General features: G+C 49.8%; 2 protein-coding genes across 6 annotated transcripts in view; one reads left to right on the top strand and one right to left on the bottom strand.

Annotated features, from left to right (window-relative positions):
- Window positions 1–9,838, bottom strand: part of GUCD1 (guanylyl cyclase domain containing 1) — a 15,753-nt gene extending 5,915 nt beyond the window's left edge. Inside the window, exons 1-4 of one of the 4 annotated variants that reach the window (XM_030815929.1) lie at window positions 9,539–9,838; window positions 2,226–2,310; window positions 1,233–1,398; window positions 239–330 (exon numbers count right to left, since the gene is read on the bottom strand). In XM_030815929.1, the coding sequence (XP_030671789.1) occupies window positions 239–330; window positions 1,233–1,398; window positions 2,226–2,310; window positions 9,539–9,728 (533 nt within the window). In that variant the 5' untranslated portion in view covers window positions 9,729–9,838. Of the gene's footprint in view, window positions 1–238; window positions 331–1,232; window positions 1,399–2,225; window positions 2,311–8,872; window positions 9,229–9,538 lie in introns of those variants that run through there. The other 3 variants (XM_012508046.2, XM_030815928.1, XM_012508047.2) reach the window with 3 other exon arrangements.
- On the top strand, window positions 9,760–27,253 carry SNRPD3 (small nuclear ribonucleoprotein D3 polypeptide). Of its 2 annotated transcripts, none has more exons than XM_012508068.2 (4): window positions 9,760–9,975; window positions 11,529–11,672; window positions 23,146–23,338; window positions 26,987–27,235. In XM_012508068.2, the coding sequence occupies exons 2-4, from the start codon at window positions 11,547–11,549 to the stop codon at window positions 27,046–27,048; spliced, it is 381 nt and encodes a 126-aa protein (XP_012363522.1). In that variant the 5' UTR covers window positions 9,760–9,975; window positions 11,529–11,546; the 3' UTR covers window positions 27,049–27,235. The 2 variants fall into 2 exon arrangements, with proteins under 2 accessions (XP_012363522.1, XP_030671802.1); XM_030815942.1 differs by lacking the exon at window positions 9,760–9,975 and adding an exon at window positions 9,989–10,132 and having other exon boundaries at window positions 26,987–27,253.

The raw sequence follows: 27,253 nt of genomic DNA, 5'->3' as shown, positions 1-27,253 counted from the left end.
CCCTCCAGCACCTGCTCAGGATCCACTCCTGGTCAGAGCCTGGGTCATGTAGCCCCAGTGATCTCCATAAACCAAGGCTCAAGGGGGCAAGTCAGTGCCCACAGCCACCCGGGTAGCCAGTTCTGCCTGGCTCCAGAGTCCCAGCATTTCCTGAACACCATCCCGAGGCCTCCCAACTGCAGATCTGTGGGTGAGCAGGCGTGAGAGGAAGGGCAGGTAGGAAGGTTGGGGGGCTCACCATTTCTCCACCAGCACCTTGCAGGCCTTGGCTTGTGCAAACAGCTGATTCACCCGGGTCTCTTCTGTGTCAAAGTGCTTCCTGTAGAAGGACTGAACAGAGAAGAGGGGGCTGGAGTGGCCACCACCCAGGCTGCCTTCACTCCATTTAGATGAAGGAACTAAAGAGCATGTTACAGAGGCAGAGACAGCAGGATGGCAGAGGAGCCCCACCTGCCAGGGCAGACAGTACATGCAGCAAGCCCAATCAGAAAGCTGTCTGTCCTAAGCAGGAGCAGGGAAGCAGGAACACCCAGAGGCATGAGGATGATGCTTGAGAGAGGGGTGGGCAGCTGGGTTCAGGTCAGCTCTCTGGGGAGGATCGATCACCCTTGGGCTTGTACACTCTGCCAGGCATAAGCAGGAGCCCATAGCGAATAAGCAAGGAAGATGAGGCTGAGCCACCTGGGACAGTTCAGCTACAGCTTGGCTTAGCTAGGTGTGGTCCATGGAACACACTTTGCTGGCATGGCTATGTTGGCATTATTTTTCAAAAGGTAAAAAAAAGAAAAGATGGTATTTTGGTTTTCTTCTAGACTACCAATTATACAGCTTAAAAACTGGCTCTCCTGGTGAAAGGTAAAAAAATGTGCAAATGATGGCTGGATGAGGTCAGTGATGTTCTCAGAGGCCCTGGGCCTGCCTTGTGCTGAGGACAGTAGGAAAGAACATAGGAAGTGGCCTCTGCACATTCTGAGGGCTGTAGAAGGCAGGCAGACAGGAGCCAGGACTTAGTACTCAGATCCTCTGGGCAGGCCAGACTGCAAGGGCACCTGCTCTGACTGGCTCCCAAATCCTGCCTATAGCCTCTCTGCTGCTGCTCCCTGGTCTCTGCACACCTGGGTATCTACCTGGGTGTCTAGCCCTTGACTGCTCCCTCTTCCAACTACTGGAACCAGGTGGCCTTATACCTCTGTGTGGCCCCACATGGGAAGGCCTGGTGGCTGGTCGCTCACCTGGTTCTTGTAGCCCTTGTCGACGCCCAGGGTCTGGGTACAGAAGCGGTGCCTCACGCCAAAGTGGTGCATCAGGTAGGCCAGGTCGATGGTCCAGATGCTCCTGGTCAGCTGCAGCTCCTGCAGGGCTCTCTCAAACTCACTGTCGTCCAGCTGGCCCAGGTACCTGCAGGCAGATGCGCTGGGGAGCTCAGCTTGCTCTTGAGGGTCAACTGGTCCGAGTCACTCTCCACCCACTGGCCCAAGAGCCCCGTCACAGGCCCCATTCCCCAGAAGTCTCCCTCCTTCATCATGAGACCCTAGGTCCTGCCCACACACTGCCCAGGCTGCCTGGGGCACCGTCCTGGCTCCAGAGTTGCAGGCCTGGACTCTGCTTCTCACATCTCTCCTGTCTTGGGGTCTGTGACCTTGGGCAAGTTGTTGTCTTCTCTGGCCTCTCTTTAGCTTCATCTCTAAGATGAGGTCCCTGATCACATCAGTGGTTTTCAAAGTTTTAGGCACAGAACCCTTGTTGAATTTTATCTTGCTGGGATTTCCAGGATGTAAAACAGATGAAGATGCAGCTGCCCTGGGGTTCCAGGAAGCCAAATGAAAAACTCTTGTACAAGGTGATGGCTACAGTTCCTCTTGGATCTCACTGTCCAGGTTTCTGTGATATTCACACAGCCTCAGCTTAACGGTCAGCACCCCATTCTCCCAGGAGCCAGAGGCTGGGGGGTGGAGGGCCTCCTGTCCCAGTCACAGAACTGCCTTGTAGGACAGGCCTGGGCAGCTGGGACTTCCTGGCCACCCCAAGCCCCCAGGCATTACTATCATGGAGACCTGGAAGGCCTGGTCCACCCCTTGCTTGCTTTTGCAGATGGGACTAGGACCAGGTAGAAGCTTGGCCTCCTGCAAGCCCCAACCAAAGACAGCTACATGGACAATGGATCCCACCCAGGTCTCTCCCAAGCCAGAGCAGAAGATGTAGATGGGGAGCGGCTGCCCACTCACCGCAGCACCATCCTGGAGCAGGCCAGGCCACAGTCCCAGTGGTAGAGCTGCTGGATGATGGGCACAGGCAGCTGTACAAAGTCCCCTGTGCAGAAACAGAGGGAGGTCACAGACCCTCAGCGCAGAGCCCACCACTGCCACCCTCATGGGAGCCAGTGTCACTGCCTCCTGCCTAGACCCTGCAGGGCTGCTCAGGGACTTTCCCACAATCCTTCAGGAATCCCCTCAAATCCAGGCTCCTACAATAGCAGTGATCTCCCCAAAACACCGGCCAGAGCAGGTCAGCCCAACTGAAAATCCTCCAGTGAGCTGGGTCCCACATTCCTTGAGACAACACCTCCGGCCGGGCGCGGTGGCTCAAGCCTGTAATCCCAGCACTTTGGGAGGCTGAGGCGGGCGGATCACGAGGTCAGGAGATCGAGACCATCCTGGCTAATGCGGTGAAACCCCGTCTCTACTAAAAATACAAAAAAAAAAAATTAGCCGGGCGTGTTGGCGGGCACCTATAGTCCCAGCTACTCGGAGAGGCTGAGGCAGAAGAATGGCGTGAACCCGGGAGGCGGAGCTTGCAGCGAGCCCAGATCGCGCCACTGCACTCCAGCCTGGGGGACAGAGCAAGACTCCGTCTCAAAAAAAAAAAAAAAAAAAAAAAAAAAGACAACACCTCCATGGCTGCTGCCCTAGCACCTTCTGCACCCTTGCCTTTGCTTGTCATAATCCCTCACACCCCGGGGGTCTTTGCACACCTGGTTCCTCTGCCTGGATATACTTGGCTTCCCAGGTGCCTGAGCTAACTCCTGCCCTTGGATGTTACTTCTCCAGTGTTGCCCCTCTCAGGCCCAGTGACCCACACGTGCACTCACTGCCCACCATGCCTACTCAAAGCCCTTCTTTTGGTGGGAGCTCTGAGGAGGAGGGACAGGGTCTTTTTCTTTTTTTTCAACGGGGTCTCACTCTGTCGCCCAGGCTGGAGTGCAATGGCATGATCTCGGCTCACTGCAACCTCCACCTCCCAGGTGGCAAGTAATTCTCCTGCCTCAGCCACCCAAGTAGCCTGTAGTCCACAGGCATGCGCCACCATGCCCAGCTAATTATCGTAATGTTAGTAGAGATGGGGTTTCACCATGTTGTCCGTGGCTGGTCTCGAACTCCTGACCTCAGGTGATCCACCTCAGCCTCCCAAAGTGCTGGGATTACAGGCGTGAGCCATCCCGCCTGGTCAGCAGGGGCTGTCTTGTTTCCTGCTTTCATTCCGGGGCTGGCACATGGGAGGCACTCAGCAGATAATTTATCTGAGTTCATGAGGCCCCTGGAGGTTTGCTTGACTCCAAAGACCCCAGGACCACCAGGGTGTGAGACCACGGCCAGGAGAAGGGAACTGTCACGTAAACTATGCGGCATATGGAATATTCTTGTGAGCTCCATCCCCCACCAACCCCGGGCGACCTCGCGGTCTGTCTTTGCCAGGCTGTGAGGTGGAGCAGAAAGGGCCTGACCTAGCGTTCCAGTCCCAACTGTGCCACTGCTGGCTGGCTGTGGGCTGGGCAGCTGACTTCCTCTTGCTGGAATGAGTCTGGCCATCCCTAAACAGGGGGACTTTGGACTGATTCAGTCATTCAGTCAACAAATATTTCCCAAAAGCCTAGTTAAGTGCCTGGCGTGTGTACTGGAGATACAGCAGTGAGTGACACAAAGTCACTCTCCTGGTGGATAGCAAAAATAAGCAAACATAGCAAAATAGAGGCCTAGGCTGGGGGAAACGGTGGGGGTGTGCCTTAGAGGGGATGGGGGAACAGCATGTGCTAAGGCCCTGAGGTGGGGCAAATGGGCATGTGGCATGCAGGACCCTCCTCCGTAGCCACCTCATGAACCTGGACAAAGTTCAGAGTCTAAAGAGGAAGAGACTTATCTCTGCTGTTACTCACTCATGACACTCATTCAGCACGTGAACACTCAGCCCACACTGTTTCCCCATCTGGCAGGTCTCTCCTGGACTGTGTGACCAGCTCTGTGTAGTGCCACCCCAGGAGCCCTCCTGCTGTGCCAGCCCCAGTTCCCCTCACTTCCCTGTGTGCACCATCTAAGACGGCCACTCACTAGTCCTGGGATCTGTCCTGGCCTTTCCAACCTACCAGCCTTTGAATCCCAAGTTCCTCCCTTCCTATGTCTGACCTTCCCCAGCCTTCAAGGCCTGGCTCAGAGGCCACCATTTCCAGGGCCTTCCCTGATCACAGACTGGCTACACCCTTTCACTCATCTGTACTTCTCCAGGCTTGAGTTCACACTTTGCCTCCTAGGATGCGGCCCTTGCATTGAGCTTGTCTGTGCCCTCCTGTGTTGCTTATATGTTCCCAGGAGGCAGGGACCTATCACTGCTCCTGGTGTCTTTCTACTCCATGTGCAGCAGGGCCCATGGAAGGCACAATGGCATAAGCAAAGCAGGCCACCTGCTAGCTGAGTTGCCTGGCCTCTCTGTGCCTGCTTCTTCCTCTGTGAAATGGACTACCAGATGCCAGCCTGCAGGATGATGTGAACACTAAGGACAAGAACATCTATAAAGCCCTTTGCAGGTGCTAATAATGTGAACCTGCCCCCAGCTGGGGCCCGGTATGCTAAGCCCAGGCTGGACTCAGGCCTCATTCTCTTCCTTCCTCTTAACCCAGATGCCTCCAAAAGATACCCAGGCCGTTCACTCAAGGCGCTCACATGTTCCCCTGCTATCACTGCCAAGGATTCAGTGGCACTGACCCCTGCCTGTCCCTGCCCCAAATTCCACGCCCAGCACCTCTCCCACCTCTACATACAGCAGCTGTAGGGATTCCCATTCAGTTTCCCACTGCTCTTGGAATAAGGTTCTCACCCCTTACCGGGGCCCTGCCTAACCTGGCCCACCAGCCTCATCTTGGCCACCCTCACCTGTGGTCTAGTTAACCTGTGAACTCATCAAGGCTTCATTCTACCCCAAGGCGTCTGCATGTGAGGATCCCTCTGTCTGAAACTCTCTCCCGGCTGTTCTCAAGGTTGTGTCCCTTCTAGTCATTCAGGTTCCAGCTCAAAATCTCTTCTTAGAAGTTTTTCTGACTAAGCCTTTGAGAAACGAGGGGACTCTCCTTCACAGCATCCTGTTCGTTTCCTTCACAGTGCTTGGCAAAAGTAACAATAGCATCAAGCCACTCTCTCTCTAAACGGCAAGCTTCCTGAAGGCAGGTGCTATGGTATCCTCTCCAAAATTTATGTTGAAACTTAATGTCCATTGTGGTGGTATGAAGAGATGGGTGCGGAAGATATCCACAACCAAAAATATAAATAAATAAATAAATAAATAAGAAGTGTGGCCTTTTGGGAAGTCAGGAGGGCTCTGCCCTCATCAGTGAACTAGTGCCTTATAAAATGGCTGGAGGAAACTAGCATAGGCCATTTTTTTTGCCCTTCTGTTCTTCTGTCATGTAAAAGCATGGTGTTCATGCCCTTTCTGTTCCTTCCACCATATGAGGACACGTAGGTGGCACCATTTACAAGGAACAGGCCTTTACCAGACACAGAACCTACCAGCCAGCGCCTTGATCTTGGACCTCAGAGTCTCCAGAACTGTGAAGAATTAAATTTCTAGAGCTGGGCACAGTGGCACACACCTGTAATCCCAACTACTCACGAGGCCAAGGCAAGAGGAGCCAAGGAGTTTGAGACCAGTTTGAGCAAAATAGTGAGACCTCCATCTCCAAAAAAGAAAAAAAGAAATTTCTATTGTTTCTAAATTACCCAGTCCCAGGTATTTTGTTATAGAAGCACAAATGAACTGAGACAGCAGGAAACTTGCTGATCTTGTTCACTGTTATTCTCAGTTGCTGGTGTTGAATGTTTAGTAGTAGCTCAATAAATATTTGCTGGAAGAAATAAACTTTTTTAGGCCGGGCACAATGGCTCACACCTGTAACCCAAGCACTTTGGGAGGCCAAGGCAAGCGGATCACTTGAGGTCAGAAGTTTGAGACCAGCCTGGCCAACATGGTGAAACCCTGTCTCTACTAAAAATACAAACATTAGCCGGGCAGAGGCCAGAGCCTCTTATCCCAGCTACTCGGGAGGCTGAGGCAGGAGAATCGCTTGAACCTGGGAGGCGGAGGTTGCAGTGAACCAAGATTACGCCACTGCACTCCAGCCTGGGCGACAGAGTGAGACTCCATCTCAAAAAAAAAAGAAAAGAAAAAAATGAACTTTTTTCTTTTGAAACAGGGTTTTACTCTGTCACCCAGGCTGGAGTGCAGTGTTATGACCAGAGCTCACTGCAGCCCTGAACTCCCAGGTTCAAGGGATCCTCTGACCTTAGCCTCCCGAGTAGCTGGAACTATGGGCACACTGGCTACCACACCCAGATAATTTTTAAAATTTTTTTGTAGAGATGGGGTCCCATTATGCTGCCCAGGTTGGTCTCAAACTCCTAGGCTCAAGCAATCCTCCTGCCTTGGCCTCCCAAAGTGCTGGGATTACAGGGGTGAGCTACTGTGCCATGCCAGAGGAAATGAACTTACTAAGCCCTCACTGTTTGCTAGGCTCTGGGGACACAAAGGTAACTAAAGACCCACCCAAGCCCTGACCCCTAGGGACTCATAAAGAGCTGAGCAGTGGGAGAGCTCTATGCAGGATGTTGTGCTGTCACGGTGAATGCCTGCCTGTTCAAGAACCCCTCACAGCACCCACACACTGCCTTTTTGTTTTTCTCTACTCATACTGTTTCCTCCCCAGCTTTTGCTCTCGCACATCCCTTAGTCTAGGAGTTTCCAATGGGTTTCCCTGGGCCACACTGGAAGAATTGTCTTGGGCCACACATAAACTACACTATCACTAATGATAGCTGATGAGCTAAAAAAAAAAAAAAAAAAAAAATGCAGAAAAAAAATCTCATAATGTTTTAAGACAGTGTATGAATTTGTGTTGGGCTGCATTCAAAGCCGTCCTGGGTTACAAGCAGTGGGCTGGACAAGCTTTCCTTAGTCTGAAATGTTAATGTTGTCTCCATGCTCTAATCCCTCTCACTCTCAGGGACCCTTAATACGGAGTCCTTAAAGAGGCATCTGCTTTGCCCTATTGCACAGAATGAGAATTCTTCAGTGGTAGATGGGGATGAGGTTGCATTTGCCTCCTTCCAACCCTCAGCCCAGAGTAGGCACTTAGATATGCTTGGGGAATGGAAGGCGTTTTCCAAAAAGACTTCATACCTTGAGATGCCCAGGCCTACTTGTCACTTCACTGCTCTGCACCCCTCCTCTCCCAGGCTTCCAGACTACAGCCCTCTGTGTGAGGCTCCCTCCTTACTCTGTGGCTTGGGCTGTGACACTGACTAGCTGGGCTATCTTCTGCCAGGCTATGAATGTCCATGCCTTTCCGTGTCCAGCTGTAAAATGTGGCACAAGACAGCAGCACTCTCTCAGAGACTCAGCTGCCCCTCTTCCTCTTGCCCTGCGCTCTAGAACTCCTTGATCCTGAGGCCTGGCAGGCCCCACAGGGCCATCTCCAGTCTCGGCAAGGGCGGATCGGACCTAGAGATGCTCATGTTGGGGGTGATAAGGTTAGGCGAGGCCTTGGCATCTGTCCCCACAACAGCTTTAGCCTTCTGAACACAAAGCCACAGCCAGATGTTGCTGCCTGGAGCCAAAGGGCTGCCTGGAAGGCCCTGGCCTGACCTCAGTTAGTGGTTGTCACTAAGGAAGGCAAGCAGTGCACTAGCCTTTAATACTTAACCCATCTCAGACTCAGTCTGCTCAGCTGCAAAAGTGCAAATCACAGTGGGCACCTACTTCACTGGGTCGTTATGAGGATTAATGAGGCATTGCATGTAAACAACTGCGCGCAGCGCGCGCCTGCCTCATAGAACACACTCCCTGTGAATGTAAGCCATTCCTCCTCTGAGACTCAGGAAAGGCAAGTATCTTGTCTCAGATCACAGGGCTAGACAACTGGAGGAGGAGGGATGTAAATCCCCCACCAACTCCACACAGCAAACACAAAAGAGAACACTCCCTGGGAGTGACACCTGAAGGTCAGGGTCCCACATGCTGTTGACCTCTTCCACAGTTGGCACTTCACTTCAGAGTTTACTAGCTAGCACTCCGTTTGTCATCAACCCCGCGCCTTCAGCAGGACAGGAATCACGTCTTCCCCCTCCCCTACGTCTTGGGCAAGCAAACTAACGGCCAAGACATTGAATATCAGTCCGGGTCTCCGCCCCAAAGGGGCTCAGGCTACCGCGTGGCAGAGAGAACCAGCGGGTGAAGAACAAGAGCAAGACAAAACGCCGAGTCTGGGAGGCCAGGGCACCAGCCCTTCCATTGCTCGGTGCTCTCGGCCAGTTTCCTGCCCTTCCCAGCCTCAGTCCTCCACGGTTTCCCAAGGCATGGGAGCTCCCAAGGCGGCTCCAGCAGGACTTTTCGCTTCTGGGGAAGGTGGCGCCCCTGCTACCCGGACCCTCCCACCATGCTGACAAGGGTGGCAATCCTGCGAGTGTCAGGAAACCCCCACTGACTGGAACCAGGCGGGTGTGGGGGCGAGGCGGGAGTCGGCCCAAGGTCGCGCGGCTGGACCCTGCCCCGCGCTAGGGCGGGGTCCCCTTCGTTCCTAGGGTGAAGACTGGGCCCACAGACAGGCACTGACCGGGCTCGAGCGGCGGCCCCGCTGCCTCCGCCTCCGTCCTCATGACCCGGGCGGCGCGGGGCGCCCATGGCCCCGGCCCAGAGCGGGCTACAGCTTTCGCTTCGGCTGGGACGGGAGGGCGGTCGGTGCGCGTCAAGTTCCTTCTCCGCCACCGCCGCCGCTGCGGAGGGGAGAACGGGAGGCGGTGGCTGGGCCGCCCCAAGCCCCGCCCCAGGCCTTCCAGGTCTCGAATCCGCAGGCCCCGCCCCTCCCCTAAACCCCGCCCCAAACTTTGATCCCAGAGGTCCCCAGCCTCCTGATTTAAGTCTGCTCCGGCCATTCGCCGCCTCAGCGTCGAGTGGCCCCGCCCTCTCGCCCAATCCTCGCGCAGACGCACAGCCCACCAGGACGCGGGCCCCGGAAGCCCCGCCCCTTTCCTTGAGCCATGCCCCAAAGCCCGTGCATTTCCTGAACAGAGACTCGTCACTTCAGCAAGCCCCGCCTCTGACGGGTCCCGCTCCTTTGCCAGTCTTAGGTGTAAGCCCTGGTCTCGCCCAGTGCATTCCCGAGGCTCCAAGCAACTCTCCTCCAACTGTCTTTAGGGATGACCCTGAGCCGGCAGCCGCTCTACTCTATACCTAACTTTATCCGTACCAGATACCTAGCCTCACTCAGGGCGCCCCTTACCTGGCGGTGCCGGGATCAACAAATTAAATTGTGAGGGGAAGTCCCGGCCCTTGGCCCAACCTCCTGCTGTCCCCGGTCTGAGGGCCCAAGCCCCGGGTCTCCGCCTTGCCGTCCAGCCTGTCCTTGGTGTGGGGTGCCTGGAAGTGTGACCCCCCTCTCTGGCTCTTTGCCGGCCCCTGGGCCCAGTCATCAGCCCTCTTTTCCGGTGCCGGAACTATCGTACTGGTGCCCTAGTTTCCCAGCCGGCAGGCGGAGTGAAGAGGAAGCGGAGGCGAGACCGCGCTCAGCACTGGGGAAAGGAAGGAGGCGGGCCCTGCGCGCAGCATTTTGGGAACGAGTGGAATTCTGGGAGCTGGGCCCGCCATTCGCTTGACGCACGCCTTCCCCGTAGTATCGTTCGTAGCGCACCGAAGAGAAGGAAAAGTAGGCCAGAGCCGGTGAGGCTGGGGACGGAAGAGGGGAGGTCGAGGCGCCTGTGAGGGGCCAGGGGCTGGAGAAAGACTCGCTGCATGGAAATCTGCGGGGCTCGGGGAGGGAAGAAAGCGGGAGGCTTGGGCCACCCAAACATCAGCGTCGCCTCACTAGCTCCTGGAAGTAAGTTCATTAGCTTCCCCCTCAGCGTGCATGCTTCTCACATTCTGTATCTCGAAGTCATTTCTGGTTGACTATCTTCTTCCCCCAAATCCTATGAGGTTTTTTTTTTTTGTTTGTTTGTTTGTTTTAATTAGAGACGGGGTTTCACCATGTTGCCCTGTCTGGTCTCGAACTCCTGGGCTCAAGGGATCCACCGGCCTCGGCCTTCCAAAGTGCTGAGATTACAGGCGTGAGCCACCGCGCCCAGCCGGTCATTTTTTAAAAAGTTCTTTGCATCTCTGCCCCAGTCCCCTTTCAGGCAGTGGTCCCCTCATGCTTTCCACACTGTTGCAGCAGTTTTAACTGTTGCAGAAGTTTTAACAAGTTTCTCTGCTTCTAAACCTTACGTTCTATCCATTTTGTAAATAAATGCTGCTGTCTTTTCATTGCGTCATTCTTTACCTGTAATTCTGCAGTGGTTCCCCACTACCTTCAGCATAAAATCTAGACTCCTAAGGCTGAAAGCCAGGGATCCTCACCAAAGGAGCCTGTCCTTTCAACCTCATGTTCTCCTGTCTTAGGTGCACTTACGTTCCAACTTTGAGTCGTTGCTCATCTCAATAAAAAGTTAACTGCTTGATGCTTTTGATTAGGTTAAGTCAGGTGCTTTCCCTGATTTTCCTCCGTGACAAGCATTTCCTGCATATAGCACGTTGTCACTTTGATATTTTCTCAATATCCTTGATAATAAAATAAGTGAAGGGTTAAAGGGCTGAATTAAAAGTACAGCCTGCTCTCCTAGATGTGCATGGTCCTTTGGTCTGTATCTGCACCTTCCATAAGGTAGCCGTTAGCTACATGTGGCCGTTGAGCACTTGGAATATGGCCACTGGGATTGAGGGACTGGGTTTTTTTATTTTAATTCTATTGCGTTTTAGTTAAGTTTAATTTAAATAGCTACGTGTGGACATGAGCTACTGTATTGGACAGCTCAGGCCTGTATTATTCTCAAAACGTAATCATCTACAATTAAGGGTTGACAAATAACAGTGCAACAAATTAACATTCCATCCCCCTCCGCTGACACGCACAGTATTGGCTAATGGTCCTTTAGCTGAAGATTACAGGACATAGGGTAGCAGGGACACATGGTCGATGGGAGATGCTCTCTTTTCATTCCTAGTTTTCCTTCTGTCCACCCCACCATTCCTCCTCACCCCACATCTTGCACATATTTGCCAGATAGTTTCCTCCAAGCCAGGAGCTGAGCTTTTTTTTTCTTTTCTTTGGTAGAAAATGCAGCTTTGGCGTTTTTGCTAAGTTTTATGGAGTGCCAGGCCTTGAAGGAAGCATGATATGTGCCGCATGCCTTCTCAGACTCTGAAAGATGAACTGACTGTTGTCTCTCTCACTGTAGAACTCTCTTCCTGCCAACATGTCTATTGGTGTGCCAATTAAAGTACTGCATGAGGCTGAGGGCCACATTGTGACATGTGAGACGAACACCGGTGAAGTATATCGGGGGAAGCTCATTGAAGCAGAGGACAACATGAACTGCCAGGTATTCTGCTTTGCATGTGAGGCTGTGTGGGAGGAATGGCCCTGTGTCTTGAAGGACAGAAAAGTGTGGGTTGAGGGTCTCTGGAAATTGTTCTCATTCAGCAATGATTTCCTAAGCGCCTAATGCATACCAGTCAGGTGCTGTCATAGGCTCTGGGGATGTGGGCATGAACAAGACACATAGTCTTGAGGCAGAAAAGCCATTTGGAGATTTGGAATATTTTACTTTGTCCTTTTTGTTTTTTCCATCCCCATATTTGGGGGTCTATTTGGGAGAAGTGCTACGTCCTTCAGTAGAATCCTTCAGATTCAGGGCCATTATCCATTTGCCTCCACTTGCTTTGCGATTAACAGAATCTTCTCACATACTGTGTGTGTTTCCCTTTTCTCTTGGAGGAGGAGTCTCATTTGATTATTGCAACTACCTTGTGAGGTAAGCAGGTTTGGTGATAGTCTTGTCATCCATAAAATAGGGAGAATGAGATTAAAGGACTCATCACTCTGATGATAAATAATGCAGTAGTTTCCTGATATGGTGTCCTCATGGCACAACTTTGCCTTTTGCATAGTCATCTGAATTTTTATAGCATTGTTTTTCAGTTGTATCTTCACACTTTCTTTGTTCTTTAAACCACTGTTTAAGAACTTGGACTTGGGAGTCAGAGAGAGATGTGGGTTTGAATCCTAATTATATGACCTCAGATGTATTAACCACTCAGTTTTCTCATCTGTAAAATGGGGCTGGTATTATTTTGGGTTCTTTGATGTAGATGCCAAGACAGAATTATGCAAGGTATTTATTGGGGGAAATGACAATAAAGGATAAAAGAGCAAGGAAACAGTAGTAGGCAGGGAAACTTTCAGTCTGTGATGCTGGTCTGACTGGTGAAATGAGAGGGGAAAGGAAGGAGGATTGAGCAGGAAGAGACTTAGACTACAGCATAGTTTTGAGGAAATCTCAGCAAGGCAGCGATTGCTCGTTAGAAGAGTCTAGCATGGGGCAGAAATGGGTGGACTAACACCCCCGGTGTGTTCAGGCCATTGGCTGGCAACGTGGGGAGAGAGTAGCCTCAAGTTGAATGCCATGGTGGACTACAAAGATGGAGATTGTCGGCTGCCTGCACTCCTCGTAGCCTGTTCTCTTTTGAAGGGAGATCTGAGCAGCACACCCTTAAGACTGCCACAGGGGTAATATCCACACCCCCAGAACTTTTACAAAGATCAGATGAGCTATATGTGTGCAACAGCTACTCAGTGCCTCACATACTGTAAGTGTTCAACATATGATACCTATTGCTTTTTTCCAGATGAGAAGGTCAGAGAGGTAAAGCACCTTACACCACGGTCAGGCATCCTGACCATCCATTGGTTTGCAGCGTTCATTTATTTGTGATTTTTCTGTAGCTTTGAGCGTCTGTCATCTTCCTGCGAGGTTGACAAGCTTGGTCAGTTCCCTGAATGCAGAGAAGTAGACCTCTGGTGACTCAGGTTTATTGGATTACTGTCAATAGATCAGTTTATCTATTGAGGGTAGATAAGTTTATCATCTCTCATATATCCAGTCCTCTGGCTTAAGGCATGCTCATCCACTTTAAGGTACTTTAATTTGGTAAGGAGAATGCACGACTTGGGTTAGTGAATCTTAATGGGTTTGTTCAACTAGCTGTATGTATTTGGACAACTTGCTGGGTTTCCAGGGCCCTCGTCATCCCATCTGTAACGTGACAGTGTCTAACCAGATAACCTTGGTAGCCATTCAGAGATGCAGTCAACATGACACAAAGTGCACAGACTTTGGTGTCCAACAGACCTGGAATCAGCTTGCAGCCTGCCACCTAGGGTGACTTGGAGTGAGCTTAGCTTTGGATCTCCTTCATCCTCTGGTCCCTCCTCTAAATCAGGGATAAAAATAGCACCTTGGCCTCAGAAGGAACCATAGTGCAGAGGAAATGAGTAGATGGATGTCACATGCCTGAGCAATGGTGGGGGGCAGCCACCTGCCTCCCTGCTTGTATTTGTATGCTAGTGCTACCATAACAAAGTTTCACAGACTGGGCAGCTTAGACAACACAAATTTATTTTCTCATAGTTCTTTTTTTTTTTTTTTTTTTGAGACAGAGTCTTGCTCTGTCGCCCAGGCTGGAGTGCAGTGGCGCAATCTCGGCTCACTGCAAGCTCTGCCTCCCAGGTTCACGCCATTTTCCTGCCTCAGCCTCTCCGAGTAGCTGGGACTACAGGCGCCCGCCACCACGCCCGGCTAATTTTTTGTATTTTTAGTAGAGACGGGGTTTCACCGTGGTCTCGATCTCCTGATCTCGTGATCCGCCTGCCTCGGCCTCCCAAAGTGCTGGGATTACAAGCGTGAGCCACCGCGCCCGGCCTATTTTCTCATAGTTCTGAAGGCTGGAAGTCTGAGATCAAGGTGTTGGCAAGGCTGGTTTCTTCTGAGGGATGTGAAGGAAGGATCTGTTTCAGGCCTCTCTCCTTGTTTATAGATGGCTCTCTTCCTGTGTCTTCACTTGGTCTTTCCTCTGTAGTGTTTCTGTCCAGATCTCTTCTTATAAGGATACCATGCATGTAGGATTAGGGCCTACTCTAATGACTTCATCTTAACATAATTATGTTTATAAAGTTTTTTTTGTTTTTGTTTTTTTTTTTTTTTTTTTTTTTTTTTTTTTGAGATGGAGCCTTGCTCTGTCACCCAGGCTGGAGTGCAGTGGCACGATCTTGGCTCACTGCAACCTCTGCCTTCCAAGTTAAAGCGATTCTCCTGCCTCAGCCTCCCAAGTAGCTGGGACTACAGGCACCTGCCGCCGTGCCCAGCTAATTTTTGTATTTTTATATTTTTAGTAGAGACAGACCACCTTATTGGCCAGACTGGTCTCGAACTCCTGACCTTGTGATCTGCTCGCCTCGACCTCCCAAAGTGCTGGGATTACAGATGTGAGCCACCATGCCCAGCTTGCTTGCTTTTTTTTTTTTTTTTTTTTTTTTTTTTGAGACAGTCTCACTCTGTTGCCCAGGCTGGAGTGCAGTGGCATGATCTCAGCTCACTGCAACCTCTGCCTCCTCGGTTCAAGCAGTTCTCATGCCTCAGCCTCCTGAGTAGCTGGGACTATGCCCGGCTAGTTTTTTGTATTTTTAGTAGAGATAGGATTTCCCTGTGTTACCCAGGCTGGTCTCAAACTCCTGAGTTTGCCTCAGCCTCCCAAGTGCTAGGATTACAGGTGTGAGCCACAGTGCCTGGCCCTTTTTTTTTTTTTTTGAGACAGAATCTTGCTCTGTCGTCCAGGCTGGAGTGCAGTGGCACGATCTCAGCTCACTGCAACCTCTGTCTTCCCGGGTTTAAGCAACTCTCTTGCCTCAGACTCATGAGTAGCTGGGGTTACAGGCGTGGGCCGCCATACCCCACTAATTTTAATATTTTTTGTATTTTTTTGTATTTTTAAATAGAGATGGAGGCTCATCATGTTGCCCAGGCTGGTCTCTAACTCCTGAGCTCAGGCAGTCTGCCCACCTTGGCCTCGCAAAGTGCTAGGATTACAGGCATGAGCCACTGCACCCAGCTTTTTTTTTTTTTTTTTTTTTTTTTTTTTTTTTTTTTTTTTTTTTTGAGATTAAGCCTTGCTCTGTTGACCAGGCTGGGGTGCAGTGGTTTGATCATAGCTCATGGCAGCCTTGGACTTCTGGGCTCAAGAGATCTTTTCACCTTAGTCTTCTAAGTATCCAGGACTACCAGTGTGCCCCACCATACCTGGCTAATTTTTAAATTTTTTTGTAGAGACAGAGTCTTGATATGTTTTTCAGGCCAGTTTCAAACTCCTGGCCACAAGTGATCCTGCTGCCTCGGTCTCTCAAACTCTTGGAATTACAGGCATGAGCCACCACATCTGGCCTGTAAAGATTTTTTGTCTCTAAATATGATCACATTCTGAGGTGCTAGGTATTAGGACTTCAACAATGAATTTTTTTGAGGGATACAATTTAGCCCGTAACAGGACGTAGAGGCCTCACTGGGTCTACCAAAACCTAGGCACACTGAATAAGAGCCAGCAGACTGTGGCATAGCTAAAGCTGGTGGTGGGTGAACTCAGAACACTAAAAGTTTAGTTTGTTCAGCACATCTCAGGCTGTGAGGACTTGCCTGTCCTTCCCAGATCCAATCATTCTGCCTTTTGGGAATGAGAACATCCTCTTAGCACTTTTCCTTGCTTGTTCAATAACATTTTCTGTTATAAAAGTGGGGTGGGAAAAAATGTGGTGGCTACTCCTATAATCCCAACACTTTGAGAGGCTGAGGCAGGAGGATCACTTGAGCCCAGGAGTTCAAGACCAACCTGGGCAACATGACAAGACTTTGTCTCTAAAAAAAATAAAATAGACGGATGTGGTGGCACATGCCTGTAGTTCCAGCCATTCAGGTGGAGGCTGAGGTGGGAGGATTACTTGAGCCCAGGAAATCAAGGCTACAGTGAGCTATGATGGTGCCACTGCACTCCAGCCTGGGCGACGGAGTGAGACCTAGTCTCACACACACACAAAAGCACACTACAACGATTTGGAAAAGATAAATAGAGGATCTCACTCTGTTGCCCAGGCTAGTCTTGCACTCCTGGACTTAAGCGATCCTCCCACCTTGGCCTCCCAAAGTATTGGAATTACAGGCCTGAGCCACACCTGCCCTGTTTTGGGGTTTTAGTATTTACTTTTTATTCTATCCTCTTTCAGAAATAGGCCTGTCTCTTCCAAAAAGCAAAAAAGGTTTAAAAATTATCTGGATGTGGGGCCGGGCACTGTGGCTCACGCCTGTAATCCCAGCACTTTGGAGGCCGAGGCAGGCACATCACGAGGTCAGGAGATTGAGACCAGCCTGGCTAACACGGTGAAACCCCGTCTCTACTAAAAAAATACAAAAAAATTAGCCGGGCGTGGTGGCGGGTGCCTGTAGTCCCAGCTACTCGGGAGGCTGAGGCAGGAGAATGGCGTGAACCCAGGAGGCAGAGCTTGCAGTGAGCCAAGATGGTGCCACTGCACTCCAGCCTGGGTGACAGAGCGAGACTCCATCTCCAAAAATAAAAAATAAAAAATATGTATATATATTATCTGGATGTGATGGCTTATGCCTGTAGTCCCAGCTACTCTATAGGCTGAGGCAGAAAGGATCACTTGAGCCCACCCAGCAGTTCAGGCTGCATTAAGCTCTGGTCGCACCACTGCACTCCAGCCTGGGTGACAGAGCAAGACCCTATCTCTAAAATTAAAAAATTCTATGGCAGGGTAAAAGTAGATACATAGATCATGGTGCAGGTAAGCTGGGGTAGAATGTAAAATGAAACCAAGCAGTCAGTATCCAGAAATGTAAACCTGAATCTCTATACATTGAATAAAGGTATATTCCAGTGTAAGGTTAAGCAGGGAAGATCATCAGTTCCAAAATGCATAGTGTTCTTAAGTTAAAATAGCAATTGTGTGGATTTCCCTGGCACTCAGATATAGGAGACACTATTAGATGATATCCTCAACAACATCTCCATACAAAATACCCTGTCTTTTATGGTCCCTCAAGTAGTTTTAAGGTATCTTGTTATCTTAGCACTGTTTTTGACATTTGAAAATGCAAAATATGGCCAGGCACATTGGCTCATGCCTGTAATCCCAGCACTTTGGGAGGCTGGGCCAGGAGGATCGCTTGAGCCCAAGAGTTCGGGACCAGCCTGGGCAACATAGTGAGACCCTGTCTCATATATATATATGTGTGTGTGTGTGTGTGTGTGTGTGTGTATGTATACATGTATATATGTAGATACATATGTGTGTGTGTGTATGTATATATATATACACACACACATATATATATATATATATATATATATTTTTTTTTTTTTTTTTTTTTTTTTTTTTTTGAGACGGAGTCTCGCTCTGTCGCCCAGGCTGGAGTGCAGTGGCGCAGTCTCGGCTCACTGCAAGCTCCGCCTTCCGGGTTCACGCCATTCTCCTGCCTCAGCCTCTCCGAGTAGCTGGGACCACAGGCGCCCGCCACCACGCCTGGCTAAGTTTTTGTATTTTTCAGTAGAGACGGGGTTTCACCGTGGTCTCGATCTCCTGACCTCGTGATCCGCCCGCCTCGGCCTCCCAAAGTGCTGGGATTACAAGCGTGAGCCACCGCGCCCGGCCTTTTTTTTTTTTTTTTTAAAGGAAGAAGAGGAAATACGTATATGTGAAACTCAGGATGAGGTCCCTGAAATGGTGCTTATCGGGTCAGAGGGTGTGCATCTGAGGTTAAGCTGAGAAGGCAGGGAGCTTTTGTTCTCCTCATTCCCACAGCTGCAAGCCAAGCACTGGTGGCCAGTGCTGCAGGATAGGGCATCAGCTGCAGGATATGGCATGTCTGTCAAAATGCTGTTGGCATAAGTGAGAAAAATAACAAAACTCCAAAATATGTCCCCAGTTTTATAAAAATGGACCCAAATTATAAATGATACAAGCAAATACAGAGAGTAATGGTCAAACCGATTTCACTACATTCAAAGTGACTTAATTCTTAGAAGTTCTGGTGGGAGAATGTGGTGTAGAGCTCTGCACAAGCAGACATTGTGCTTGTGGGGCTTCGACATGACCACCCAATCACTGATGGGACTGTTTGAAATCTGTTTTGTTGGCTGTGGCATATAATAGCCATCTTTGGAAAAATGGTCTCTGTATGGAATATGGTATTGTGTCACTGTATAAAAATGAGAACCCAAAAGAAGCTCTCATGCTGGGTGCGGTGGCTCACGCTTATAATCCCAGCACTTTGGGAGGCTGAGGCGGGTGGATCCCGAGGTCAGGAGATCGAGACCACGGTGAAACCCCGTCTCTACTAAAAATACAAAAAATTAGCCGGGCGTGGTGGCGGGCGCCTGTAGTCCCAGCTATTCGGAGAGGCTGAGGCAGGAGAATGGCGTGAACCCGGGAGGCAGAGCTTGCAGTGAGCCGAGATTGCGCCACTGCACTCCAGCCTGGGCGACAGAGCGAGACTCCGTCTCAAAAAAAAAAAAAAAAAAAAAAAAAAAGAAGCTCTCACATGATTGGGTCAGAAAATTGCCCATAACTATTGCTAGGAAAGTTTTTGAAATTTCCGAATTCAATGTAATTGAATTTCTTTAGACACCTAGCCCTCTAGGTTGAAAGAAAACCAGTTTTTTAAACTTACCGTATACTTTTTTTTCCTGTATTGTTTGTGAGTGGATTGCATTCATCATGCTCCTCTACCCCATGATACTTTTGTATTTCCTAAGAACAAAGATAGGTAGATGGCCTCAGTTGATATTCCTATTATAGCAGTGGCAACCAAGTGCCTCTGCCTTTGTATATGTGTGAAATTGTCCTAAAGAACGTCCTAAAGAATGCATTTCTGGTGTATTGACAGGCCTGAAACACCCCAACACACCTTCACAGTCCTGGAGCTAGCTTTCTCCATCTTGGCCCTGGGTATCTAAGAAAGTCCCACCACTTTGTGCTGCAAAGATTCTCTCTCTCCCCCTCAGGATGTCATTTCAGTTGGGTACCTGGCTTATACCATATGTGTTTCATTGTGGCTGTTGAGGAAAGTTGATTAAACTGGGTGTTCCTGCCTGGAGTTGATTAAGATCTGGTTCACTCAAAAGTTGCTGCCTTGGGCTTGTGATACAAACACAGGTCAGGCTTATTAGCAAGCTCTAGCAGGCGTGTGTGCAGTGAGACTGTGGGGTTTTGTCCACAGCAAGCTGTTCTCAGCCAGTGCTGCAGGGAAAGCGAGAGCAGTAGTGAGCCTGGTTGTTAGGGTTAAAATAGGAGTCAGATGACACTGGTGGACTCTCCTGCTTCAGCCAGGACATAGTTCATTTATGGAAATGCCTAGATTAAGTCTTGTTGGACTTAGGCAACAGCTTCTGTCAGGAAAGGAGTGAGATGTGCCCCTGTGTGCTGGAGGGAGTGTGGCTTAGCAGTGGCACAGCTCCCAAAACACATTTTAGCTGTCAATCAGATTTAGCATATACTGCGTCTCTGTTATATATTAGGCAATAGAGACAGCATTTAGACATACTTTGCCTTGTTCACTTTTTTTTTTTTTTTTTTTGACAGGGTCTTACTCTGTTGCCCAGGCTGGAAGGCAGTGTTGTAATCATAGCTCACTGCAGCCTTGAACTCCTGGGCTCCAGCCATCCTCCCACCTTTGCCTCCCAAGTAGCTGGGACCACAGGCATGCACCACCACACCTGGCTAATTGTTAAAAATTTTTGTAGAGATAGGATCTTGTTACATTTCCCAGGCTGGTCTCAAACTCCTGACCTCAAGCAGTCCTCCCACCTTGGCCTCCCAAAGTGCTGGGATTACAGACATGAACCACTGTGCCTGGCCTGATTTGCTTTTTAACAATTTCAGGAAATGTGATCAGATGCAGTGGTTAAGAGTGTGAGTTGACAGAACTGGGTTCAAACTCCAGCCAGGCCATGTAAGCGTGGTGTGACCTTAAGCAGGAGAATAGAGGGAAAGGGCATGGGTTTCTGGGGACAGATCTGCCTCTGAATGGCTATGTCACTTCATCTCTTTACCATGTAGGATTTTGTGGGGTAACATGAGCTGCCGTGGGGAAATCACCTGGGCCAGCACTTGATGTCTAATAAGTGCTCAGTAACTGTTGGCTTTGTTGTCTTGTATTTTCGAAACTCAACTTTGTAGTTGGAACGGAGGCTCAGAGAAGCCTGGAGATATACGTGGGGTTACACTTCTGACAAATGGCAGAGCTGGATCTCACCTATAGGTCTTTAGGCCTATTTTGTGTCTTCTACAGAGTCATGAGTGTGGCACAGTCCCCAAAACACGTTTTTTGTTTGTTTGGTTTGTTTTTTGTTTTTTGAGACGCTGTCTTGCTCTGTTGCCCAGGCTGGAATACAGTGGCGTGATTTCGGCTCACTGCAACCTCTACCTCCCAGGTTCAAGTGATTCTCCTGCCTCAGCCTCCCAAGTAGGTGGGACTATAGGCACCTGCCACCACACCCGGCTAATTTTTGTATTTTTAGTAGAGACGGGGTTTCACCGTGTTTGCCAGACTGGTCTCAGGTGATCCACCCACCTCGGCCTCCCAAAGTGCTGGGATTACAGGCATGAGCCACTGCGCCCGGCCCCAAAACACATTTTAATTGTCAGTCAGATTCAGCTGAACCTGAGTTGTATCCAGTTTCTGTCTTGGGTAATCTGACCATAAACCTGGCATTCATTTGTGGCACTAGAGGTTATGGTATTCTTCAGGGGAAGAAAAGGATTGGTAAGGACTTGGGAACTGGATGAAAATTTAATAACAGGCTGGGAGTGAGGAGCCTGGAGCAGAAGGTTTATGGGAAATTGGAGCCCTGTTGCCCCTGAAGGTAGAACAGGGATAGTGGGTGGAAGCTCTAGAAACCATTCCTCTAGAAACTGCTCATATACAACAGGGGCAGCCCCAGAGCATAGTTTTGTTTTCTTTTTGACAGGATCTTGCTCTGTGGCCCAGGCTGGGGTGCAGTGGCTCCATCACAGCTCCTTGCAGCCTCGACCTCCCAGAACCAAGTGATCCTTTCACCTCAGCTTCCTGAGTAGCTGGACTACAGGCACGTGCTACCACACCCAGCTAATTTTTTTTTTTTTTTTTTGAGACGGAGTCTCGCTCTGTCACCCAGGTTGGAGTGCAGTGGCGCGATCTCGGCTCACTGCAAGCTCCGCCTCCCGGGTTCACGCCATTCTCCTGCCTCAGCCTCTCCGAGTAGCTGGGACTACAGGCGCCCGCCACCACGCCCGGCTAATTTTTTTGTATTTTTAATAGAGACGGAGTTTCACCGTGGTCTCGATCTCCTGACCTCGTGATCCACCCGCCTCGGCCTCCCAAAGTGCTGGGATTACAAGCGTGAGCCACCGCACCCGGCCCCAGCTAATTTTTATAGAGACGAGGTCTCACTGTGTTGCCCAGGCTGGTCTCAAACTCCTGGGCTCAAGTGATCCTCCCACCTTGAGCTCCCAAAGTGTTGATATTACAGACGTGAGCCACCACACCCGCCCATAGTTGTTCTTTTCTCGCTGAGTGTTCAAGCAGAGGCTGGGTGGCCAGTTAGCACTTGAGGAAAAGAATGAATAAGATGGCAACTAGCCAGACAGAAATCTGCAGAGACAGCACATCTTTCTACAATAAGGGCTGACCCATTCTAAATAAATTATAGTTCTCTCTCTTCAGAAGGTTCATACAATAAGCTGCGTTTTCTGTAAATGTGGTGCTTGTTGAGGTTGATGCTGGCAGATTGGTATCATCCTCCCATGCCAAGCTGGTCTCACCTTCAGGCTCCCCATTGGTCCATCCTGCAGTCTATCCTTGTTGACACGTTTATCTTTCCTAAGTGCTGCCTTAACCCTATTGATCTTTCTTCTGTCGACAAACTTGAGTAACTCCCTTATCTGAAGTAACGACCCTGTCCAGGGTCATTATTCGACTGTTCTGGTCCTCGCATCCTGTAGGCTACTGCCCAAGTGCCTCCTCTTTTCCTTGTGCAAGCTCTTGCCTCATAACCCTCCAGTAATTTCAGGCCCTTTTTACAGGCCCTTGTGGTACCACCTCCATTTCTCAGTCCCTAGTCACCCAAGCTAGAGGGTTCTGTCTCACCTTCTAGAGTATGCACCCTGGAGGGTCAGAACCACATCTGGTATATACTCGTGACCTTCACGGTGCCTTTGAAATCTGAGTTCCAGGCAGTGCAGGGGAAGACAGTTTGGACCAGCAGTTTGAAGTTGTTTTAGTTACGGTTTAGCACCTTCAAGAGCTCTTCACGTCTTTGCTCAGCAGGCAGTGCAGCACAGCCAGGGCTCTGAAGCTAGGCCAGCTGGTTCGAATCTGGAGTTCCCTGCATTCCAGCTGTTTGACCTTGGATAACTGCTTTGGTTTTTTTAACCTGTAAAAATGGGAGCACTCGGCTGGGCGCGGTGGCTCACACCTGTAATCCCAACACTTTGGGAGGCTGAGGCGGGCAGATCACTTGAGGTCGGGAGTTCGAGACCAGCCTGTCCAACCTGGTGAAACCCCGCCTCTACTAAAAATACAAAATTAGCTGGGCATGGTGGCGCATGCCTGTAATCCCAGCTACTCAGGAGGCTGAGGCAGAAGAATCGCTTGAACCCGGGAGGCAGAGGTCACGGTGAGCCGAGATTGTGCCATTGCAGTCTAGCCTGGGCAACAAGAGTGAAACTCCATCTCAAAAAAAAGGGGGGGGGGAGCACTCATACCCACGCTGAAGGTGTTGGGAGGACTGTTTAGGTAAAGTGCTCAGTGCAGTCCCTGGTGTACACAGTTAGTACTGACGATTGCTGTGTAATTCACCAGCTTTGTCACAATGTCAGTCTGCTTTTCTGGACTTCCCCCTCCCACCAGTCAAGGCCCTCCCCACCGCTGGTGCTGTTGACCGTTAACTGATTAGCTGGTGATTTCCTTCCAGATGTCCAACATCACAGTCACATACAGAGATGGCCGAGTGGCACAGCTGGAGCAGGTATACATCCGTGGCAGCAAAATCCGCTTTCTGATTTTGCCTGACATGCTGAAGAATGCACCCATGTTAAAGAGCATGAAAAATAAAAACCAAGGCTCAGGGGCTGGCCGAGGAAAAGCTGCTATTCTCAAGGCCCAAGGTAGGTGCTTTTCATGCACAGGTTTTAAAATATAGGTTTGTCTTGTGTCTTGTAGAAAGGGGCCCTATTACTGCCTGGGGACAGAGAGGGTTTGACCTCTGCTCTCTCCACACCCACTGCCACCCCTTCCCCTTGCAGCGTGGAGAGATCCTGTGAGGCCATTATTTTATTTTTTTTTTGAGACAGAGTCTCGCTTTGTCACCCAGGCTGGAGTGCAGTGGTGTGATCTCAGCTCACTGCAACCTCTGCCTCCCAGGTTCAAGCAATTCTCCTGCCTCAGCCTTTCAAGTAGCTGAGATTACAGTGTGCACTGCCATGCCTAGCCAATTTTTTTCTTTTTAATTTATTTTTATTTTATTTATTTATTTTTGTATTTTTAGTAGAGATGGGATTTCACCATGTTGGTCAGGCTGGTCTTGAAGTCCTGACCTCACATGAGCCACTGCACCTGGAGAGGCCCTTCTTTTCTAGAAGTTCTGTGCAAGAGGTGTGGGATCGCTTGCCGTTGTCTAGTTTGCCGAGCAGACACAGCCCGGAGCAGATGAGCTGACTCGAGTGTGAGAGAAGCATTTCCTAGCGAGACTGGGTCTTATGGATGGACACCAGCATGTACTTAGGGAGATCTGATAGTGGAGCTCCATTTTCAGAAATAAAGCCACCTTTTAGTACATTCCAAAAGTGGGACTGTCCTTTTCGCAGTCCCCTAGTCTGGCCTTGCTTCTTGGTTAGCCTAATTTGGTTTTATATTTAGGTTCATGAAAGCTCTGTCATGTTGATTAGATAACAGTAATTGCGGCCCTTGGAAACTGTCTTAGTGTTGGTAAAAAAGTTTGCAGCCAGGGAAGGCACTGGATTCTCCATTGGTATCTTTAGCTGCTATACATGTTTTATATATATGTGAGGAAAAAAGTCAAAACTGTGTTTTTCTCTGCTCTCAACACAACAATCAACGAAGAAGACTTCTGTGACCAAGCAAGCAGTCAGTTCTGCAGTAGACACCAGCTGGGTGTCCTTCAGTTCTGACATTATCTACCTGGAGATAGCCTGAAAAACCATAGGTTGAGGGCTCGGTCCCACAAGACTGCCCCTGCACCCCCCACTATTATTCATAAGCACAGGCCTCCAGAACATCTGAATGGCTTCAAGTCAGGGTTCTCACGTCTGTCTCCTTGGGTTCGATTAATTTGCTGGAGTAGCTCACACAACTCAGGAATCACGTACTTAAGTTTACTGGTTTATAACAGTATACTTTATAGGCTACAAATAAACAGCCACATGAAGAGATGCATAGGGTGAGATCTGGAAGGGTCACAAGCACAAGAGCTTCTAGCCCCATGGAGTTTCCTCCTGGCACATTTGTTCACCTTCCTGTCAGGCTCCGCATGGTCAGCTGTCCCGAAGCTCCCCTAACCCTGCCCTCTTGGGCCTTTTATGGAGACTTCATTGGATAGTCATGATTAAAGGATGGATAACCATGTGGAAATGCCATTAGACAAAATGGGTGTGATCTAACACTAATAGACGGGGTGGGGAAACCCCGCAAGGCCTGTCCAGATTCTTTTTGGCCTCTCTCTGTAGCATTTGTTCCTCCAGGGTGTAGGGCAGGACGTTTCTGTGGGGTGAGGTCTTAGGACCCGCCATCAGATTAGAGTCCTGCCTTGGGCAGGTGAAAGGAGGGCAAGAGAAGTTTCAAGAGAGAGATTCTGTCTCCTGAGTCCTGCTTCTGATGCCTAAAGTGCCCCAATGTTATAGCAAAAGACTATAACAAGGACTATAGGAGTTATGAGCCGGGAACCATAGATGAAAGCTCAAGTTTAAAGATGTAATAGTGTGAGGGGCCAGGCGCAGTGGCTCATGCCTATAATCCCAGCACTTTGGGAGGCCGAGGTGGGCAGATCACGAGGTCAGGAGTTCGAGACCAGCCTGGCCAACACAGTGAAACCCCGTCTCTACTAAAAATACAAAAATTAGCTGGGCATGGTGGCAGGTCCCTGTAGTCCCAGCTACTTGGGAGGCTGAGGCAGGAGAATTGCTCAAACCCAGGAGGTGGAGGTTGCAGTGAGGCGAGATTATGCCAGTGCACTCCAGCCTAGGCAACAGAGCTAGACTCCATCTCAAAAAAAAGAATATTTTATTTGTTATTCAAAGCCTGTCTTCTCCTAGAACCCCTGGGTTACAGAGGAGAATGGCAGTCTTATCATGCTATTTATATGGAGAGTGTTTTCTTTTTTTTTTTTTTTTTTGAGACAGAGTCTCGCTCTGTCGCCCAGGCTGGAGTGCAGTGGCGCAATCTCGGCTCACTGCAAGCTCCGCCTCCGGGGTTCACGCCATTCTCCTGCCTCAGCCTCTCCGAGTAGCTGGGACTACAGGCGCCCGCCACCATGCCCGGCTAATTTTTTGTATTTTTAGTAGAGACCGGGGTTTCACTGTGGTCTCGATCTCCTGACCTCGTGATCCGCCCACCTCGGCCTCCCAAAGTGCTGGGATTACAAGTGTGAGCCACCACGCCCGGCCTGAGAGTGTTTTCTTTTTACTACTATGAAATAATTCTTTTTTTTTTTTTTTTTTTTTTTGGAGACTGAGTCTCCATCGCCCAGGCTGCAGCACGGTGGCTTGATCTCAGCTCACTGCAACCTCCTCCGACTCCCAGGTTCAAGTGATTCTCTTGCCTCAGCCTCCCGAGTAACTGGGAATGCAGGCGTATACCAACACATGCAGCTAATTTTTGTGTGTTCAGTATAGAAGGGGTTTTACCATGTTGGCCAATCTGGTCTCAAACTTATGACCTCAAGTGATCTGCCTGCCTTGGACTCGCAAAGTCCTGGGGTTACAGACATAAGCCACTGCACCCAGCCCGAAATAATTATTTTCTCAGAAAAAAATACAAAAGATAATATAACCCTTCTCCCAGATCTAACACATGTTAACACTTAACTATATTTGTTTCAGAATTGAAAAAATGAATTCAATGCATCTATAATGTTTTTCAGCTCACCCAAGGCCAGCCCCAGGGATTTGTCTTTTCTGTAGCTCTCAGACCACCTTCTTTGCCCTCAGCATGCTACCTCCCAGCCTCCTGTAGAGAGCAGTGTGGGACTGGAAGGCAAGAGTGTGCTGCTAGCTCCTGCTCTGATGCCAGGCCCCAGCCCCTGCCCCTCCATCTCCATCTCCCCTGTGAAATGCAATAGCTGTCAGCCAGACGTGTTGGCTCATGCCTGTAATCCTGACACTTTGGTAGGCCGAGGTGGGTGGATCACCTGAGGTCAGGAGTTCGAGACCAGCCTGGCCAACATGGTGAAACCCTGTCTCTACTAAAAATACAGGAAATTAGCCGGGCGTTATGGTTCACGCCTGTAGTCCCAGCTACTCAAGTGGGAGGCTGAGACATGAGAATCACCTGATCCCAGGAGGTGGAGATTGCAGTGAGCCGAGATCATGCCACTGCACTCCAGCCTGGGCGACAGAGTGGGACTCCGTCTCAAAAAAAAAAAAGGCGGGGGGGTGGAAATGCAATGGCCAGGGTGGTGTTGGACCAGGTGACCCTTCAGAACCCTTCTAACTGGTGTCCTAGGGCCCTGGCTACTCTGTGCTATGAGCATTCACTGACCACACTGACCTGGCGTCATATTTTCTCTTCTTCCCTTTCAGTGGCCGCAAGAGGAAGAGGACGTGGAATGGGACGTGGAAACATCTTTCAAAAGCGAAGATAATTTTCTAAGTTGAACAACTTTGTCCTTTTTTCTTTCAGGTTATCTGAGTTCATTGGGGTGGGTGCTTGTGTATAAGTCCTAGGTATCTTTTGACATCTTTCTCTTTAGATCAGGGGAAATGTTTAAGCTAAATAAATCTGGGGGGTTTTTTGTTCTGTTTTGTTTTGTTTTGTTTTCCTTTGAGAAAGTAAGGACTTTGTGTTCA

This window comes from Nomascus leucogenys, chromosome 7b, assembly GCF_006542625.1.
Source record: "Nomascus leucogenys isolate Asia chromosome 7b, Asia_NLE_v1, whole genome shotgun sequence".
NCBI lineage: Eukaryota > Metazoa > Chordata > Mammalia > Primates > Hylobatidae > Nomascus > Nomascus leucogenys.
This window is presented reverse-complemented; position numbering and strand designations above follow the sequence as displayed.

Bases quoted from the DNA above. Each gene is read 5' to 3' on its own strand.
- SNRPD3 (XM_030815942.1), top strand. From the start codon at position 11,547: ATGTCTATTGGTGTGCCAATTAAAGTACTGCATGAGGCTGAGGGCCAC. The intron at 11,673-23,145 runs GTATTCTGCTTT...ATTTCCTTCCAG, and splicing joins AGGACAACATGAACTGCCAG to ATGTCCAACATCACAGTCAC. The intron at 23,339-26,986 runs GTAGGTGCTTTT...CTTCCCTTTCAG, and splicing joins TGCTATTCTCAAGGCCCAAG to TGGCCGCAAGAGGAAGAGGA.